General features: G+C 45.1%; 1 protein-coding gene across 3 annotated transcripts in view; it reads right to left on the reverse strand.

The window, feature by feature from the left end:
- Nucleotides 1-19,065, reverse strand: part of MDGA1 (MAM domain containing glycosylphosphatidylinositol anchor 1) — a 498,204-nt gene that overhangs the window by 68,410 nt on the left and 410,729 nt on the right. For all 3 annotated transcript variants that reach the window (XM_082251647.1, XM_082251646.1, XM_082251645.1), the window contains one exon: nt 10,182-10,334. In XM_082251647.1, coding sequence (XP_082107773.1) covers nt 10,182-10,334 — 153 coding nt within the window. The remainder of the gene's footprint in view (nt 1-10,181; nt 10,335-19,065) is intronic.

The raw sequence follows: 19,065 nt of genomic DNA on the forward strand, positions 1-19,065 counted from the left end.
TAGGTGGGGCTTTGTGTGGCTTGAGTGTGGACACAGGGGGGCCCATGATCTGATTGCCCGGGGGCCCCATGAGTTGTCAGTCCACCCCTGAACACACCTATAAAAAAAAAAAAAGGAAAAGCAAGGCAGCCACCATGCCTAGGGACTAATGATTTGAAATATATTATTTTTTGTTCCTGGGTGGCCCTCATATAGAGTTTTCCCAAACAGTGATCTTCTCCTAACAGCCGGCCCCGGCTCATTCCATTGTTCACAGATGTTGGCTCGCTCCGACGGCTGCAATTCCAAAAACCTGAACGTCATTTGGAGTGAAAATGAACATCAGCGAGATGAGAGCCGGCCAGTTCTGGGGACCCCAGTGTGAATCTCTGCCATGTTGTCACCATTCTGAGGAACAATGGCCCTGACCTCCTCTGCAGCAGCAAACGCCATATGTGTGGGAAGAGTTTAGCCGAACAGCCGGGTCAAGAACACCGCTCACCGCACACCGCACACCGCACAGAGCTCTGACGAGAACCAAATCCTAATGGATTCTGCTTTGGACCTAATTTATTACCTTAAATGTTTTAAGCCTCTTTGTTCCCTTTTTTGCTACCACGTGCTCAGGGCTGTTCCTAGGGGGATAGGGCTCCATAGTGAAACCATAAAGATGCCCCCATGTCTCTCTGATCTGCATCAGGAAGGGGATTCTTCATTTGATGCAAAATCATATATACTGTATATATATACACATACATACACACACATTATATATATATATTATATTATATATATATACATATATATATATATATATATATATATATATATATATATATAAATGTATATATTTTATATATAAAGGAAGTAATCGGTCTTGACTGGTACATTGGAGACCATTCTTTCAATTAATCACTTCTGGACCGGAAGGATTTTCCCCCATAATGACCAGGCCATTTTTTGTGATTCGGCACTGCGTTACCTTAACGGACAATTGCGCCTTTGTGCAACATTGTACCAAAATAAGAATTTTTTTCCCACAAATAGAGCTTTCGTTTGATTGTATTTGATCACCTGTGCGATTTTTATTTTTTGCGCTATAAACAAAAAACGACAATTCTGGAAAAAGAACAAAAAAAAAATATATATATTTTTAACTTTCTGCTATAAAACATTCCTGTAAAAAAAAAAAAAAAAAAATCTAATTTTTTCATCAATTTAGGCCAATTTGTATTCTGATACATATTTTTGGTAAAAAAATCCCAATACATGTATATTGGTTGATTTGCGCAAAGGCTTTCACATCTGCAAGGGGATAGATTTATGTCATTTTTTTTTTTTTCTTGGTGGTGGTGGTAGTGAGGTGGTGTGATTTTTATTTATTTTTTTTTACAAATTTTTTTACTAGAAATGGCGGCAATCAGCGATTTTTACCCAAAATAAATAGATTTTTACCCAAATAAAACTATCCTTTTTTTTCCCACAAATAGAACTTTAGTTTGGTGGTATTTGAACACCTGTGAGATTTTTATTTTTTGCGCTATAAACAAAAAAACGAGCAACAATTCTAAAAAAAATAAAAAACAATATTTTTCACTTTCTGTTATAAAACATTCTCAATAATAAAAAAAAAAAAAAAAATGTAAAAATCTAACTTTTTCATCCTTTTAGGCCAGTTTGTATTCTGCTACATATTTTTTGTAAAAAAAAAAAAAAATCCCAATAAGCGTATTTTTGCGCAAAAGTTATCGCATATACAGACTAGGGGAAAGATTTATGTCATTTTTATTTATTTATTTTTACTAGTAATGGTGGCGATCTGCGAATTTTAACGGGACTGCGATATTGCGGCCGACAGATCGGACCCCTAACTGACGCTTTTGGGGGGGGACCAGTAACATTACTACAGTAATCAGTGCTAAAAATATGCACTGTCACTGTAATAATGACACTGGAAGGGAAGGGGTTAACCCAGAGGCTTCAAAGGGTTAAATGTATGCCTAGGGGGTGCTTTCTAACTGTGAGGGGGATGGGCTTGTGGAATCAATACAGAGACCTGTGTTCCTAAATAGGAGGATCACAGGAGCTCTGTACTGATTACTGAGAGAACAACGGTCTGCTGTGCTTACAACAGCAGACCGCCGTTCTCTCTCCATGGGGAGAGAATGCAGCTGCCTGGCCCCCGTGAATCAGCTTCCATGCTGGTAAATGGGGGGGTGCACTACCCCGATGCACCCATAACCCATGTTGAGGGCATATGGACTGGAATGGTTCAGGAGTGGGGGCGGGGGGGGGGGCGCTCGCTCGCCCCCTCCCTTTTCCTGACCTGCTGGACTGCATGCTCAGATAAGGGTCTGGTATGGATAGTATGGAAGCCCCATACTGTTTTTTTTTTTACACTTTGGCGTGGGGTTCCCCATAAAAAAATCTATGTCAGAACCGAAGGGCCTTGTTGGGCCTGGGGAGGGGGGGGAGGGGCCCTATCACATTTTTTTTTTTTATATTTTCAATAGCCGGCTGTCAGCAATTGTAACCTCCAGTGATTTTAAATGGGATTTGACTTGTTTTTTTTTTTTTTTTAGAAATGTAATTTTTTGCTCCAGCATGTTCTATGCATGCTACAGATGCGCCCCCCCCCCCCCGGCACTATATTTAACCACTTGCCGACTGCCGCACTACTATTTACGTCAGCAGTGAGCCCCTCACAGGCAGAGCGACGTAGGTCTACGTCGCTAGCCTGTGAGGGTCTAGGGAGCTCCCACGCGGTCACGGACCCCCCCCCCCCGCGCGTGTGACCGGCGGACCTGATGTCCACCGGGCACTCGCGATCGTTGGGTGGAGAGGGAGAAAGGCAGGCGGCTGATGTAAACAAAGCCGCCTGTCATTCTTCCCTGTGTATGAATGATGATCATACGGTTCTACTATGTAGGACCGTTGATCACTGTTCCTACACCTCAAGCCACAGCCAATCACAGTTAGAATCACGCCCCTAGGAACACACATAACCCCTCCCTCTCAAAAAATGTTAACCCCTTAACTGCCAGTGTCATTTTACAGTAACAGTGCATATGTGTAGCACTGATTACTGCAGTAATGTCACTGGTAACCCCAAAAGTGTCAAAAATGTCAGTCAAGGGTCCGATCTGTCCGCCGCAATGTCGCAGTACCGCAAAAAAAAATCGCAGATCGCCGCCATTACGCGTTAAAAAAAAACAACAAAAATGACAAAAATCTTCCCCTTAGTTAGTAAACGCAATAACTTTTGCGCAAACCAATCAAAATACGCTTTTTGCGATTTTTTTTTACCAAACATATTTAGGAGAAACCAAACTGGCCTAAAATGTTAAAAATTTTGATTTTTAAATTTTTTTGGGGGGGAATTTCATATAAAAAAAATGTGAAAAATATTGTTATTTTTGCAAAATTGACGCTCTTTTTTTGTTTATAGCGCAAAAAGTAAAAATCATACAGGTGATCAAATACCACCAATAGAAAGCTCTGTTTGTGAAAAAAAAAGGACGTCAAATTCCTTTGGGTACAGTGTCGCAGGACCGCGCAATTGTCCGTTAAAGTCATGCAGTGCCGAATCGCAAAATAGGCCCTGGTCAGGAAGGGGGTAATATCTTCCGGGGCTTAAGTGGTTAAAGGAATTTTTCATTTTTATTGTTGCAATTTAAGCATAATTAAAATCACTCCCTTTTCTAATGTGTACTTTGTTCAATAAAGCTTTTTGGAAAAAAAAAAAAAAAATCACTGCTCCTAAAAAAAATGGTTGTTATAAATTTATTTTTTTATTGAAACATGTCCCCCAGGGCTCTACCCAGACCCCAATACCTCTTTTATGGCCAATTATTTGCATGTACTGTAAGCCTTCAAACTTGGCACTTTTCCTGTTCGGCTTCCAAAGATTTTAATAGGGTTGGCCGTTCGGGTTAGAACATTTCGCAGCAGAACTCCCAAACGGGGGGGGGGGGGGGGGGATGTTCGGCCCACCCCTACTTTCAATAATATGCATAAAAATACTTTATTACATAAGTCATATAAAATGAAAACTTGATCAAGCATGATCCTGATGTAGCACCCTCTTAGTTAGGTGCTAGGCTGCTGTCACGTAAATCTAGTTCTTTTTTTGTGCCCCTCTGTAATCAGTGGATCAGCTGCTGTTTGTTTTGAGCTGATCTGGGTCCCACAGGCTGCACATTTGATTGCTTCTTCCTGCTGTCTGAAAAAGCCCCAGAACATAGGAGTGGACCAGTCTTAGTGAGCAGTCTGAATATTTATGAAGTCCCAGCTAATCTTTGGGGAGGCATGCTCAGAAGGTGGCTGGAGAGAAAGTAAATAGTCTGGGGCTGGATCAGTCAAGGTCCTTGTCCAGTAGGAGAAGCACCCAGCCCGGAGGGCCGGTGCCCTCCCAGGCAACCAGCACCCCTACCAAGAAACAATCAGTGTGGGATCCCAATCCTATGAATAGTGCAGTGAGTGATGCTGGCAATGCCCCTGATGTCATCTGATAACGACAAAACTCGTTGGGTGGAGCTTGGAGGCATGACATCACTACGCACGATGACCACGGCCATCTTGTTGGTTGGAAACTTTTACAAGCTGTTGATGACATGCCTGTTTTGATCATATATATTGGACTATCCATGAAGAGGGACCCACCGGGAGACCCAAGCAACCAGCCGACACGTCCGCCGGCTGGTCGAAGACCCGAACAAAGCCAAATTCAGCTCTGATCAGGTCTTCGATGTAAAAACCTGGAATCAATGTCATGGCATCACTTCTGGGTATTAAAGCCTTAAAGGGGCCAAATTTTTTAAAAAATGACAGCCTTTGAAATAGCCAAACTTGGCATTTGAATGCTTTTAAGTGCAAAGGAGGGATCTGGGGTCTTTTAGACATGTGAGGTATCGCCGCGATCGCAATAATTCTAGCCCAAGAACTTCTCTGTAACTCTAAACATTGGGCTAACTTTTTTTTTTTATTATTCATAAAAGTGTATTTCTTCCCAAAAAATTGCAGTTAAAAGACCGCTGCACAAATACCGTGTGACATAAAATATTGCAACAATTGCCATTTTATTCTCTAGGGTCTCTGCAAAACAAATATAATGTTTGGGAGTTCTATGTAATTTTCCAGCAAAAAAATACTGATTTTAACTTGTAAACAACATATGTCAGAAAAAGGCTTAAGCTCCAAGGAGGTTAAGCTTGTTGGGAGTCTGTTCATTCCCCCTCATGAATAGTAGAGAATACTATCAAATGTCTACCACCCTACTGGTCTATTATTTTTTATACATGTGAACTCAATATCATTGGTCAAGTGCTCAACAAGTTTCTCAAATAGCTTCTTCAGGACCATTTTAGGATCAGACGAGTAGATAGCAGCATTTAATTAAATACAACAGAAGGATCTTATTAAAAATATATACAAATATTGACACAAAATATTTGGACAGTTGTTGGCATGTTCAAAATATGTTGTATCTGTAGTTGTACAAATTTTTATTCTAGTCTGATCCCAAAGTAGTCCTAAAGAAGCTATATGAGAAATACGTTGAGGATCTGTCTCCACTTGGCCAATGTTTTTTAAGTACACATGTATATAAAATAATAGGCCAGTAGGGTAGTAGACATTTGATAGTATTTTCTAGCTTGAACAGAAAACAGCTTATGTGCCTATTTTAGGATCATGTTTGGCCCAGTTTGGACTTTTATGACTTACCTAATAAAGTATTTGATAAGTTTTATTGAAAGTGTGGTCTCCTATTTATCAGTAAAGTCCAATTAGTTCCCTTTTTTTTCTATTTATATATATACATACAGTATTTAGGATGTAGTACTAGAATGGCCCTCCCTCTTTAAAAACTATACAAAATTGTATTGATGTTTCAGAATTTTTAAAAATATCAAAGTATATTAGACAAATGCCAAGTTGCTTCGAAGAAATTACTGTCCTCTGTATATTCTCTTACTTCCTCTCTCTCCATGTTCTACCTCTATGCCCATTCATTTTCTCCTCCTCTGGTACTTTATTTAAAATTTTTCTCCTCGATGTATCTCTCTCCCCCTCTCTCTTCTTCTCTTTCTGTCTCTCTCTTCCATCCCCTTTCTTTCTTTTCACCCTCCTCTTTTTCTCTCTCCTCCCTTCCCTTTATTTCTTCCCTCCGCTCTCTCTCCCCCTACCTCTATTTCTTCCCTCCTCTCTCTCCCCCCCCCTCCCTGTATTGCTTCTCCTCTCTCTCTCTCTCCCCCCTTCCCTCTATTTCTTCCCTCCTCTCTCTTTTTCTCTCCCCTTCCCTCTATTTCTTCCCTCCTCTCTTTTTCTCTCCCCTTCCCTCTATTTCTTCCCTCCTCTCTCTTTTTCTCTCCCCTTCCCTCTATTTCTTCCCTCCTCTCTCTCCCCCCTCTATTTCTTCCCTCCTATTTCCCCTCCCCCTGTTTCTTCCCTCCTCTTTCTCTCTCCCCCTCCCTCTATTTCTTCCCTCCTGTCCCCCCTCCCCCTCAATTTATCCCTCCCCCTCTATTTCTTGCGTCATCTCTCTCCCCTCCCTCTATTTCTTCCCTCATATCTCTGTCTCTCTCTCCCCCCTTCCTCTATTTATTCCCACATCTCTCTCCCCCTCCCTCTATTTCTTCCCTCCTCTCTCTCTCCTCCCTCAATTTCTTCCCTCCTCTCTCTCTCTCCCTCCTCTATTTCTTCACTCCTCTCTCCCCCTCTATTTTTTCCCGCCTCTCTCTCCCCCATCTCTATTTTTTCCCTCCTCTCACTGTCTCCCTCCCTCCCTCTACTTCTTCCCTCATCTCTCTCTCTCCCCCTTCCTCTACTTCTTCCCTCGTCTCTCTCTCTCTCCCCCTTCCTCTATTTCTCCCCCCCCCCCTCTATTTCTTCCCTCCTCTCACCCCTGCTCTATGTCTTCCCTTCTCTCTCTCTCCCCCCTCATCTATTTTTTTCCCTCCTCTCTATCCCCCCCTCTATTTCTTCCCTCCTCTCTCTCTCTCCCTCTATTTCTTCTCTCTTCCCTCCCCCCCATTTCTTTCCTCCTCTCTCTCTCTCGCTCTCCCTCTCCCTCTATTTCTTCCCTCCTCTCTCTCTCTCTCTCGCTCTCCCTCTATTTCTTCCCTCATCTCTCTCTCTCTCCCCCTCCCTCTATGTCCTCCCTCATTTCTCTCTCCCCCTGTCTATTTCTTCCCTCATTACTCTCTCTCCTCTCCTTCTATGTATTCCTTATCTCTCTCTCCCCCTCTAATTCTTCCTTCCTCTCTCTCCCCCCTCTATTTCACCACTCCTCTCTCCCCCTCTCTCTTTCCCTCTATTTCTTCTCTTCTCTCTCTCTCCCCCCCCTATATTTCTTCCCTCCCCTCTCTCCCTCTCCCTCTATTTCGTCATCCCCCCCCCATTTCTTCCCTCCTCTCTCTCTCTCTCTCTCCCTCTGTTTCTTCTCTTCTCCCCCCCCACATCCCCTCTCTCTCCCCCTCCCTCCATTTCTTCCCTCCCCCTCTCTCTCTCTCTCTCTCTCCCTTCTATTTCTTCCCTCCTCCTCTTTATCTCTCTCTCTCCCGCTACCTCTTTTTCTCCCCCCCCCCCTCTCTCTCTCTCTGCCTCCCTCTATTTCTTCCCTCCTCTCTCATTTCCTCTCTCTTCCTCCCTGTATTTATTCCCTTCTCCCCCTCCCCCCCTCTATTTCTTCTATTCTCTCTCTCCCCCCCTCCCTCTATTTCGTCCTTCTCTCTCCCTCCCTTTATTTCTTCGCTCCTCTCTCTCCCCTCCCTCTATTTCTTCCCTTCTATCTCTCCCCCCCTCTATTTATTACCTCCCCCCCATCTCTCTCTCTCTCTCTAGCTCTCCTTTCTCTGTCTCTTCTCTCTCCAGCAGAAGACATACTTTTTTTCCCTCCCTTTAAAGCAGAGACACATGACAGTCACATATGGCAGCCGCCGTCTTCTGACATGTGTACGGAACACAGCGAGAGGATAAAATGGAAACATTTCCCTACCTCTATAAATATCAGGAGATGGGCATATGGCGTGTGGGTGGGAGCACAACAAGGGGACGTTTTTGGGCGACTGGCAGCTTTAAAATACTGCTGGCAACCATGACTGCAGCTGTGTGATTCACCGGGGGAAGACGTTATCCCTTCCAATGCTGAGCAGGTAAAGTGGACCTGTCAGTAATTTTACAAGTCTGCATGAATAAATTCCTGACATGTCACAATATACAGCAACAAATACATTTTTCAGAAAAGCTACACCTTTTTATCATTAAGAAGCTCTCCTTGAGTTCTAGTCAGTGACTTTGCCTAGGCTGAGATGATGTCATCAGTCTGCTGCAGGCTCTTCCCCAGGGATCAGACTGCAACATTGTAACTTTGTAGCAAGTCACAAAGTGAGAGGCTGATCCAGGGCTCGACAAACTCGAGGCGCCAGTTCACATTGGTAACTAGAATTAACGGCCTGGTGCCTGGGTTACACTGCGGCAGGTGTCTTGTCGCCAGACATCCCAAGTCTCCTGCGAGGTACGGGAATCTCCCGCATGTAGGCTGCAGCTCCTTGACACCCGAAAGTGCTGCGCCCACATGCGGGAGACTCTCGCACTTCGCAGGAGACTTGGGAGGTCTGGGGACAGAACTGTGTCTGTCAGCTGTGACAGAACGGAGCCGATGCTTCCTGTATAGTTCAGTCACAGGCGGAGTGATATCAAATGCACTCCACCTGTGAGAGGAGAGATACAGGAAGCAGCGGATCTGCATGCTTCCTCCAGTGCCACTCCTAACACTTTCCGCCAGCATTTCAAGCCAGCAGTACCAGCCAGCAATACCCACAGCAGTACCCACCAGCAGTACCAGCCAGCAGTATCCACAGAAGTATCAGCCAGCAGTGCCCACAGCAGTACCTGCTAGCAGCACCAGCCAGCAGTACCCACAGCAGTGCCCGCCAGAAGTACCAGCCAGTAGTACCTGCCAGCAGTACCCACAGCAGTACCAGCCAGCAGTACCCACCAGCAGTACCAGCCAGCAGTACCCACCGCAGTACCAGCCAGAAATACCCACAGCAGTACCTGCCAGCAGTACCCACAGCATTACCAGCTAGCAGCACCAGTCAGCAATACCCACAGCAGTACCAGCCAGCAGTACCCATGGCAGTACCAGCCAGCAGTACCCCCAGCAGTACCAGCCAGCAGTACCCACAGCAGTACCCATCAGCAGTACTGGCCAGCAGTACCCACCAGCAGTACTGGCCAGCAGTACCCACCAGCAGTACCAGCCCTGGAGGACAGCCAGCAGCAGCCCACAGCAGTACCAGCCAGCAGTATCAGCCAGCAGTACCCCCAGCAGTACCCACAGCAGTACCAGCCAACAATACCCACAGCAGTAGCCGCTAGCAGTACCCACATCAGTACCAGCCAGCAATACCAACCAGCAGTACCCTCCAGCAGTAAGTCACATGTGCTAGGGGTGCAACTAGCCCCAAGCACATAATTGTAAATATCCCAGCATGTGCAGTGTGTTTCTGACCCCTACCACCATGACCACTTCATATCACTGAAGTGGTCATGGTGGTTAGAGTGCTCCTTTAATATCTCTCAGAAGAAGTAAACAAAGTACACATGGGTCGAATGCTGGGCAACATCAGCCGGTTCATTAAAAACTGGCCACCATTGGGCCCGTGTGTATGGCAGGCGGTCCAACAGAAGACGGCCATTCAGCATGCGTTAAAAAAAAAAACTGTCTCCTAACTTTTTTAGTTGGCTCCTGGATTTCAAGCAAATTTGTAAACAGCAAAGAACTGCACTGACACCATGCATTGTGTCACCTCGGAGCCAGCATCTTAGTCCAGGAAGTAGACGGTGACCCTGGATGATGCATGAACAAAGTTGGCGCTGGCTTTCTGGAGAGAAAAGCAGTTGAAGGCATTGTCAGGGGGAGTCTTGAGATCTTTGTAAAAAGTATTAGATACCTGGAAGTGTTACCCTGACTGTTGGTTAGCATGCATGCAGCAAACATGGAAAACATACCTGATGACAGGTCCACTTCAAATTAAAGCGACTAGTACACAGTGATTGGCTTATATTTAAAATAAAATAAATACATTTTACAGATATTTGATTTTACAGACAGGCATCTTATCCATACATTTTTGTAGAATTAGTAACCCTGATGGTAAGGGTAGCAATGACTGGCAGAATATGGTGCACTTCCTTACCTTCCTCGGTGTCACTGTTGTCCTTTTCTGGCCCCGTGTTTACAGTCCTCTTGGGGTCTTTTGTCTTCAAACTCTCGCGGATCCAGTCAAAGGTGTCGTCTTTATCCTGCACAAACCCGCAAAGCTTCTCATCATCGAAATTGCACGTGTTACCTGTTAAAAAAAAGCATAAAGAGAGTGTGAGCTCCTGTGCTGGCCTTTCTCATGTGAATTCCCCAGAATATGCAGCACGTATAGCAAAACCATCAGGCATCGGTGATGCAAGTTTGTAAGGCGGCAAATTGGTTGTCTGTGCACACGTTCACAAAATTCTACAAAGCAGATGTGTTGGCATATTCGGGTGCCTCTTTTGGCTGCAAGGTTTTGCAAGCTGTTGTTTAACCAGTTCCTGACTGCCCGCTGCCTATTTACTGCGGCAGTGCGGCTCTCCTGCGCAAACTGACGTAGACCTACGTCGGTTGCGCGCCTGCAGCTAGAGGGCGAGTGCGCACCACCGCCGGCGCGCTCCCGTCCCCATTCGGCAGCGGGGACTCCAATGCATGTGTAGGGGGTCAGCCCCTTGAATGACTAAACTCCATTACACTGTACTTCTATTGAGAAATTCCCACAGACTGTCATGCATCTTTCAGCCACCAGATGTCACTGTTGTTGTTAATGAGAATAAGCCACAGTTGTTGGTGTTTTTTTTAGTGAAGGGATCTTTTCTGGAAAGGAGGAGGGAGCAGGAAGTTCCTGGGACGGTGTGGTGTTCGTCTCTCTATGGCTGTGCTGAGCTGAGGAAAGGTACTGCATGCTGTGGCCTTGAGAGGGCATATAGACTGTATAATCCAGGGACAGAGCAACAGGATCTTGCCAGAGGAGACAGAGCTGAACTGTGGTACTACGGACTGCAGCTGAGAACCAGAGAAAGAGAGGAGAGAAGATCCCAGAGCACCTCAAGCAAGTTACAGAGCAAGGGGCCAGACTGCAGTGACCTCCAAGGGACAGAACAAGATAAACAACCTGCAAAGAAACCCAGACCAGTGCATAAGAGACTGCAGCTACAGACAGCAAGGGACAGATCCAGAGACCCGACTGCATCCACCATCACAGAGACTGAGATAAAGCAGCTGTACCTACAGAACTGTGAGTGTGCACCGGTGCTAACCTGTGGCAGGGCATAGAGCAGGTTTCTGTAGACAGAGCGTTGCAGAAACGTGTCCTGGTTAGCGGGAATCAGATAGGATCATATAGCAGAGCAGCCTGTATTTCTGTGTGTGCGGTGGCGGGAGCGCCATTTGAAGTATCACGTTGCAGTTAACTTTGCGGTAAACCTATGTAATCTGTTATTACTGTTAACATCATTCTCCGGCCATTATACTCTGTTGGTTAATAAAACCGGTATCTGCTTCAGCCTCTCTGTCTGCTGTACCGTACTTGAATTCTGCATTGCGGTCCCCTACTCCTCTGACCGCTACACATGGGTCAGATGGCTCTGATTGCTGCCTGACACCCGCAATTGCTGCCTGACACCTGTAAACACAGCTGACCGTTCTTCTCCCTGAAATGATCACAGAGCTCCTGTGATCCTTCTATATAGGATCACAGGTCTCTGTGATCATTTCACAAGCCACGCCCCCCCCCCACAGTTAGAATCACTCCCCTAGGCTCACATTTAACCCCTTGATCACCCACAGTGTTAACCCCTTCCCTGCCAATGTCATTATTATAGTAACAGTGCATATTTTTAGCACTGATTACTGTAGTAATGTCACTGGTCCCCCCAAAAGTGTCAAAAATGTCAGTTAGGGGTCCAATCTGTCTGCCGCAATGTTGCAGTCCCGCTAAAAATCGCAGATCGCCGCCATTACTAATAAAAAAAACCAATAAAAATGACATGAATCTTTCCTGTAGTTAGTAGACGCAATAACTTTTACGCAAACCAATCAAATTACGCTTATTAGGATTTTTTTACCAAGAATATGTAGCAGAAAACAAATTGGCCTAAAATGTTAAAAAATTTTGATTTTTAAGTTTTTCTTTTTTGGGAATGTTATATACCAGAAAGTGAAAAATATTGCTCTTTTTTTGTTTATAACGCAAAAAATAAAAATCACACAGGTGATCAAATACCACCAAAAGAAAGCTCTGTTTGTAGGAAAAAAAGGACATCAATTTTATTTGGGTACAGCGTCGCACAACCGCGCAATTGTCCATTAAAGTAATGCAGTGTCGAATCCCAACATATGGCTTGGTCATTAAGAGGGAAAATCTTCCGGTCCATAAGTGGTTAAAAGAGAACCTTTTTTTGTTTGTTCTCTTTGAGGGTGTATGTTTTTTTCTAGGTGAGCTCAAGTTGTTCCTGGTTGAGCTCCTTGTTACCTGGTTGGCTAAATGTAGCCTTTGGGGAATTACGTTCTTCTTTGCGTTGTTTTTCCCACCCCTCATGCATATACTGCTTTGGGACATCCCAATAGTCTAAGAAGATATGGAGCTGCGTCTGTCAACGAAGGATAGAGAAAACTGGATTTTTGTAAGATCTTACCGTAAAATCCTTTTCTCTGAAGTTCATTGACAGATGCAGAACCCGCCCCTCTACTTGTGAATGAAATGTTTTGTCTTCTAAAGACTGCTTGCAATAAAACTAAAGGCTGTAGCAGAGTGTGTGGGGTTATGCCTACAGGGACAGCCCCATAGGCGTGGTAAAGCTTTTTCCTGCCTAGTGTCCTATTCCTGATGGGAGGAGCATAACCCAATGTTTTAAGATATGGAGCTGCGTCTGTCAATGAACTTCAGAGAAAAGGATTTTACGGTAAGTACAAAAATCCAGTTTTCTTTATCGTTCATTGACAGACACAGCTCCATATCTTCCTGTTAGGGATAAATGAAGTGGAAAGGAGAGGTCAGGCTTGGCTTGTTAGAGGATTAAGTGGCAGAATGATCATAGGAAGGCGGCGCTGAGATGCAGACGCAGCATGGAGAGAAACGCACTTCTCCTCCTCTTACGAGCCCGGAGGAGGCTGAACTGGTCACCTGCCTCCACTTTAGTGTGCTGTATTAGAAGAAGAACTTTCTATCATCTGTCGTTTCTCAAAAGACGACACTTCAAAGACAAACCCTCATGGGTTAAAGATCTGAGGAGCCTCAGGCATATTAAAACTGGATTTTTGTACTTACCGTAAAAACCTTTTCTCTGAGGTTCATTGACAGATGCAGCACCCGCCCCCCTAATGAAATGGGGTAAAACTAAGGGCTGTAGCAGATTGTGTGGGGTTATGCTTACAGGGACAGCCCCATAGGTGTGGTAAAGCTTTTTCCTGCCTAGTGTCCTATTCCAGATGGGAGGAGCATAACCCAATGTTTTAAGAAGATATGGAGCTGCGTCTGTCAATGAACATCAGAGAAAAGGATTTTACTGAAAGTACAAAAATCCAGTTTTCTTTAACGTTCATTGACAGACACAGCTCCATATCTTCTTGTTAGGGATAAATGAAGTGCAAAGGAGAGGTCAGGCTTGGCTTGTTAGAGGATTAAGTGGCAGAACGATCATAGGAAGGTGGCATTGAGATGCAGACGCAGCATGAAGAGAACCGCACTTCTCCTCCTCTTACGAGCCCGGAGGAGGCCGAACTGGTCACCTGCCTCCACTTTAGTGTGCTGTATTAGAAGAAGAACTTTCTATCATCTGTCGTTTCTCAAAAGACGACATTTCAAAGACAAACCCTCATGGGTTAAAGATCTGAGGAGCCTCAGGCATAATAAAACTGGATTTTTGTACTTACCGTAAAAAACCTTTTCTCTGAGGTTCATTGACAGATGCAGCACCGGCCCCGCTAATGAAATGGGGCAGAACTAAGGACTGTAGCAGATTGTGTGGGGTTATGCCTACAGGGACAGCCCCATAGGCGTGGTAAAGCTTTTTCCTGCCTAGTGTCCTATTCCTGGGATGGGAGGAGCATAACCCAATGGTCTAAGAAGATATGGAGCTGCGTCTGTCAATGAACTTCAGAGAAAAGTACAAAAATCCAGTTTTATTATGCCTGAGGCTCCCCAGATCTTTAACCCATGAGGGTTTGACTGATAACAGATGATAGAAAGTTCTTCTTCTTCTAATACAGCACACTAAAGTGGAGGCAGGTGACCAGTGCGGCCTCCACCGGGCTCATAAGATGAGGAGAAGTGCCGCTCTCTCCATGCTGCGTCTGCATCTCAGCGCCACCTTCCTATGATCGTTCTGCCACTTAATCCTCTAACAAGCCAAGCCCGACCTCTCCTTTCCACTTCATTTATCCCTAACAAGAATGCAAACAATGACCTTTTTAAAGTCCCAATGCAAAGTCCCCACCGGAATTAACAAGAAGAGCAGATCTACAAGTCACGCACGATGTCATCCGGAGGTCAGCGCGCCAACCCCAGCATCCGTTTTCTCCAGTGAAAGGAACACTCCACCTTTCACCCTAATTTCCATAATCCTCCATTTATGAGAAGTAGCAAAAAACAAATGATTTCAACAATCTGCCCATTTGTTAACATCTTCCTCTTCTCACAGAATTGGCTGAGTGTCGGCTTTTTCTCCAAACGTTCAAACTCAGTATTTAGTGTCAGAATGTATTTTCTGATAACCGTCGGGTCTGAACATGTTCAGAGAAAGGAACATGTCATGCCACCCTAGAAAAAGGATGGGGTGGAGGAAAAGAGTGGTCATGTGATGGCAGAAAACCTGCAGACGCAATATAAGCTGACAATGACTGCCTTTTGTAGTTGGACGATGCAAAGTGGAGAAATCTGTTAGGTAGTCAAAAATGTTGTCAATCATATACAGTGCCTTGAAAAAGTATTCATACCCCTTGAAATTTTCCACATTTTTTCAAGTTACAACCAAAAACGTCAACGTATTTTATTGGGATTTTCCACGGATAACCAAACTGTGGCTCTCCAGCTGTTGCAAAACTACACATCCCATCATGTCTCTGCCTCTGGGTGTCATGCTTGTGGCTGTCGGAGCCTTGCTATGCCTCATGGGACTTGTATTTCATGCAACATCTGGAGGGCCACAGTTTCCATATCCCTGTGATAGACCAACACAAAGTGGCACATAATTGTGAAGTGGAAGGAAAATGATAAATGGTTTTAAATTTTTTTTAGAAATACTGTATACACTCGAGTATAAGCTGACCTGAATATAAGCCGAGGCACCTAATTTTACCACAAAAAACTGGGAAAACGTATTGACTCGAGTATAAGCCTAGGGTGGGAAATGCAGCAGCTGCTGGACCCAACTGGACCACCGCGAGACCCAAAACAGGGGCTGCGGGCATGGTGCAGGGGCTGCGGACATGGTACAGGAGATGCAGGAGTGTGGGCATGGTACAGGAGATGGTACAGGCATGGCACAGAAGATGGTACAGGCATGGCACAGATGGTACAGGCATGGCACAGGAGATGGTACAGGCATGGCACAGATGTAGTGCTGCGGGCATGGTACAGGGGCTGCGGAGGAGTCTCACTTACCTTTCCGCCTTACATTTAAAAATGGCACCGTCCGGCGCCAACACGTCACTGCGCATGCGCCATCTGCCCAGGAATATCCGAACGTGTACGGGTTTTCCCGAGCGGCGGCGGCTTATGCGCATTGACCGGGGAAAAGGTAAGTGAGACCGTGACTCGAGTATAAGCCGAGGGGGGCTTTATCAGCATAAAAAAAAAAAATGCTGAAAAAGTTGGCTTATACTTGAGTATATACGGTACATAAATATCTGAAAAGTGTGGCGTGCATTTGTATTCAGCCTAGTGGAACCAATTGCCTTCAGAAGTCACCGAATTAGTAAATATAGTTCACACGTGTGTAATTTAATCTCACTATAAATACAGCTGTTCTGTGAAGCCCTCAGAGGTTTGTTAGAAAAACCTTAGTGAACAAACAGCATCATGAAGGCCAAGGAACACACAAGACAGGTCATAGAAAAAGTTGTGGAGAAGTTTAAAGCAGGGTAAGGTTATAAAAAAAAATATCCCAAGCTTTGAACATCTTACGGCACGCTGTTCAATCCATCATTCGAAAATGGAAAGAGCATGGATCAACTGCAACCCTACCAAGACATGGCCATCCACCTAAACTGACCAGCCGGGCAAGGAGAACATTCATCAGAGAAGCAGCCAAGAGGCCCATGGGAACTCTGGAGGAGCTGCAGAGATCCACAGCTCAGGTGGGAGAATCTGTCCACAGAACAGCTATTAGTCGTGCGCTCCACAAATCTGCCCTTTATGGAAGAGTGAGAAGAAGAAAGACATTGGTGAAAGAAAGCCATAAGAAGTCCTGTTTGCAGTTTGCGAGAAGCCATGTGGGGGACACAGCAAACATGTAGAAGAAGGAGCTCTGTTCAGATGAGACCAAAATTAAACTTTTTGGCCTAAAAGCAAAACGCTATGTGTGGCGGAAAATGAATACTGCTTATCACCCTGAACACACCATCCCCACTGTGAAACATGGTGGTGGCAGCATCATTTTGTGGGGATGCTTTTCTTCAGCAGGGACAGGGAAGCTGGTCAGAGTTGATGGGAAGATGGATGGAGCCAAATACAGGGCAATCTTAGAAGAAAACCTGTTAGAGTCTGCAAAAGACTTGAGACCGGGGCGGAGGTTCACCTTCCAGCAGGACAACGACTCGAAACATCCAGCCAGAGCTACAATGGACTGGTTTAAAAATCAAAATCAAAGCATATTCACGTGTTAGAATAGCCCAGTCAAAGTCCTGACCTAAATCCAACTGAAAATCTGTGCTAAGACTTGAAATTGCTGTTCACAGATGCTCCCCATTGAATCTGACAGAGCTTGAGATATTTTGCAAAGAAGAATGGGCAAACATGTCCCTCTCTAGATGTGCAAAGCTGGTGCCACACTTTTCACATATTTATTTGTAAATACATTTGAAAACCCTTCATAGTTTTCCTTCCACTTCACAATTTTGTGCCACTTTGTGTCGGTTTATCACATAAAAGCCCAATAAAATACATTTACGTTTTTGGTTGTAACATGACAAAACGTAGAAAATGTCAAGGGGTGTGAATACTTTTTCAAGGCACTGTAGGTGAGATTGACACTGTACTCATAATGTATCTATATTCAAGGGTGGACTGAGATCTATCTTTAGACTAAAAGTTGCTATATCACAGGCAAAAAAAATCAGGCTTCCAATAGGAGTGGCTGCTCTATAAACCCATGGGTTGGGGTACTTAGGTGGGCTTACATGACCTGTCAGGTAAAACCTTTTGGCCTCCTCTCTAACAAGCTGCACTCCCATGGTTGGTTTCTCTCCCTGCCAGGCCTCATCTTACCTCCTCTTCCCTTCATCCTACTATTTCACATTTCAACCCTCATTTGTCTTTCAGACATCCCAAGTCTCCAGCGACTTGCGGGAGTCTCCCGCCTTTGGTCGGCATCTCACAGACACCCACAAGTGCCGTGCGATCTCCCGGCTGCTGCGGGAGACTTAGGATGTCTGCAGTGAGTGACAGAGCCGCTGCTTCCTGTATAGTTCCGGCTCTGTCACAGGAGGAGTGATACGAAATGCACCCCTCCTCCGCCTGTGACAGGAGCCATACAGGAAGCAGTGGCTCTGCTCTCTATTGCAGCCGCTGCTTCCTCCAGCAGTACCCAACGTCATGACCAGCATTACCCCCCAGCAGCAACAGCCAGAAGTACCTGCCAGCATTACCCATCAACACTACCCGCCGGCAGTACCCACCAGCAAATTACCCGCCAGCAGTAACTGCCAGCATTAATCGCCAGCACTACCTGCCAGCAGTAACCACCAGCAGTAACAACCAGCATTACCCACCAGCAGTAACCGCCAGAATTAATAGCCACCTCCCTGAAATTAGTATTTGCAGGCTGGGATGCCTAATATTTATTTCTAATTTTTTTAATATTATTTCTCCTTAACCCATCCCTATACTGATATCTTCCATTCCTCATTTAGACAAAACACCAGCACTCGAAATATCCTCCTAAGACCCCCTCTGTCCTTCTCCATTTAGTCAAAAACCAGCACTCAATATACCCTCTTAGGACGACCCCCCCCCCCCTTCATCCTCAGCCATGGCTAGAGCTTTGGTTAAAATTCTTCTCGGTTTGTGCGGATGTACCCGATTGCTTGTCTTTTACCAGCTTAGGCCTACTGCATTCTGAGTGTTAAGAACACCACTGTTAGAGGTGTTTGACTTTTTTTGGGGGCTGAATACCCCTCCATGTTGGGCTACTGTATGTCCTTGCACTCTTAGGCATTTACAGGCATTTAGGAGCAGACCCCCCCCCCCCAATCACTTGAGTGTCTGGGCAGAAAAAAACATGCAACGTGCCTAAAGGCGCAGCGGGGGTTAGCGTTTGACCATTCATTAACTTCAATGGCTAGAATAAATTAATATTCTGGCCAATGAAATGAATAAATGCCAAAACGCTTGACGTGCCAGGAGAAGACATTCAGAAGAGCTGGGCAAGTGCCCAGTGTGCATAAGGCATAAAGCATTACAAGGGTTGTTGTCAGACTCCAGCCCTCTCTTTGAATGTTCTGCTTTGGAGGTCTACAGAAACCTGAGATATTGAGGCTGAGATCCCTGGTGTGTATACTGGCATGGAGGTGGAGATACTCCCGCCCGTCCTCTCCGGCTACCATCCTCTCCCCTCTCCTTTATACTCAAATTACTCAAATACAACATTTGCTTGGAACTGGCAAACTATCTCTACCAATTTCCTTTTAGACTAACTTTGGTTTGGATGCCACCCAAATAATTTCTTATTGCTGAAGAACTTGAAGAGGGTGTAGGGTGACACGGTATACTCCGGAACTACTAAATAAAATAGGAAGACACTTCTCTTTACTATTGGCACTTTTCCACTGCAAGTACC

This window comes from Pelophylax lessonae, assembly GCF_965119305.1.
Source record: "Pelophylax lessonae genome assembly, chromosome: 3".
NCBI classification, from domain to species: Eukaryota; Metazoa; Chordata; class Amphibia; order Anura; family Ranidae; genus Pelophylax; species Pelophylax lessonae.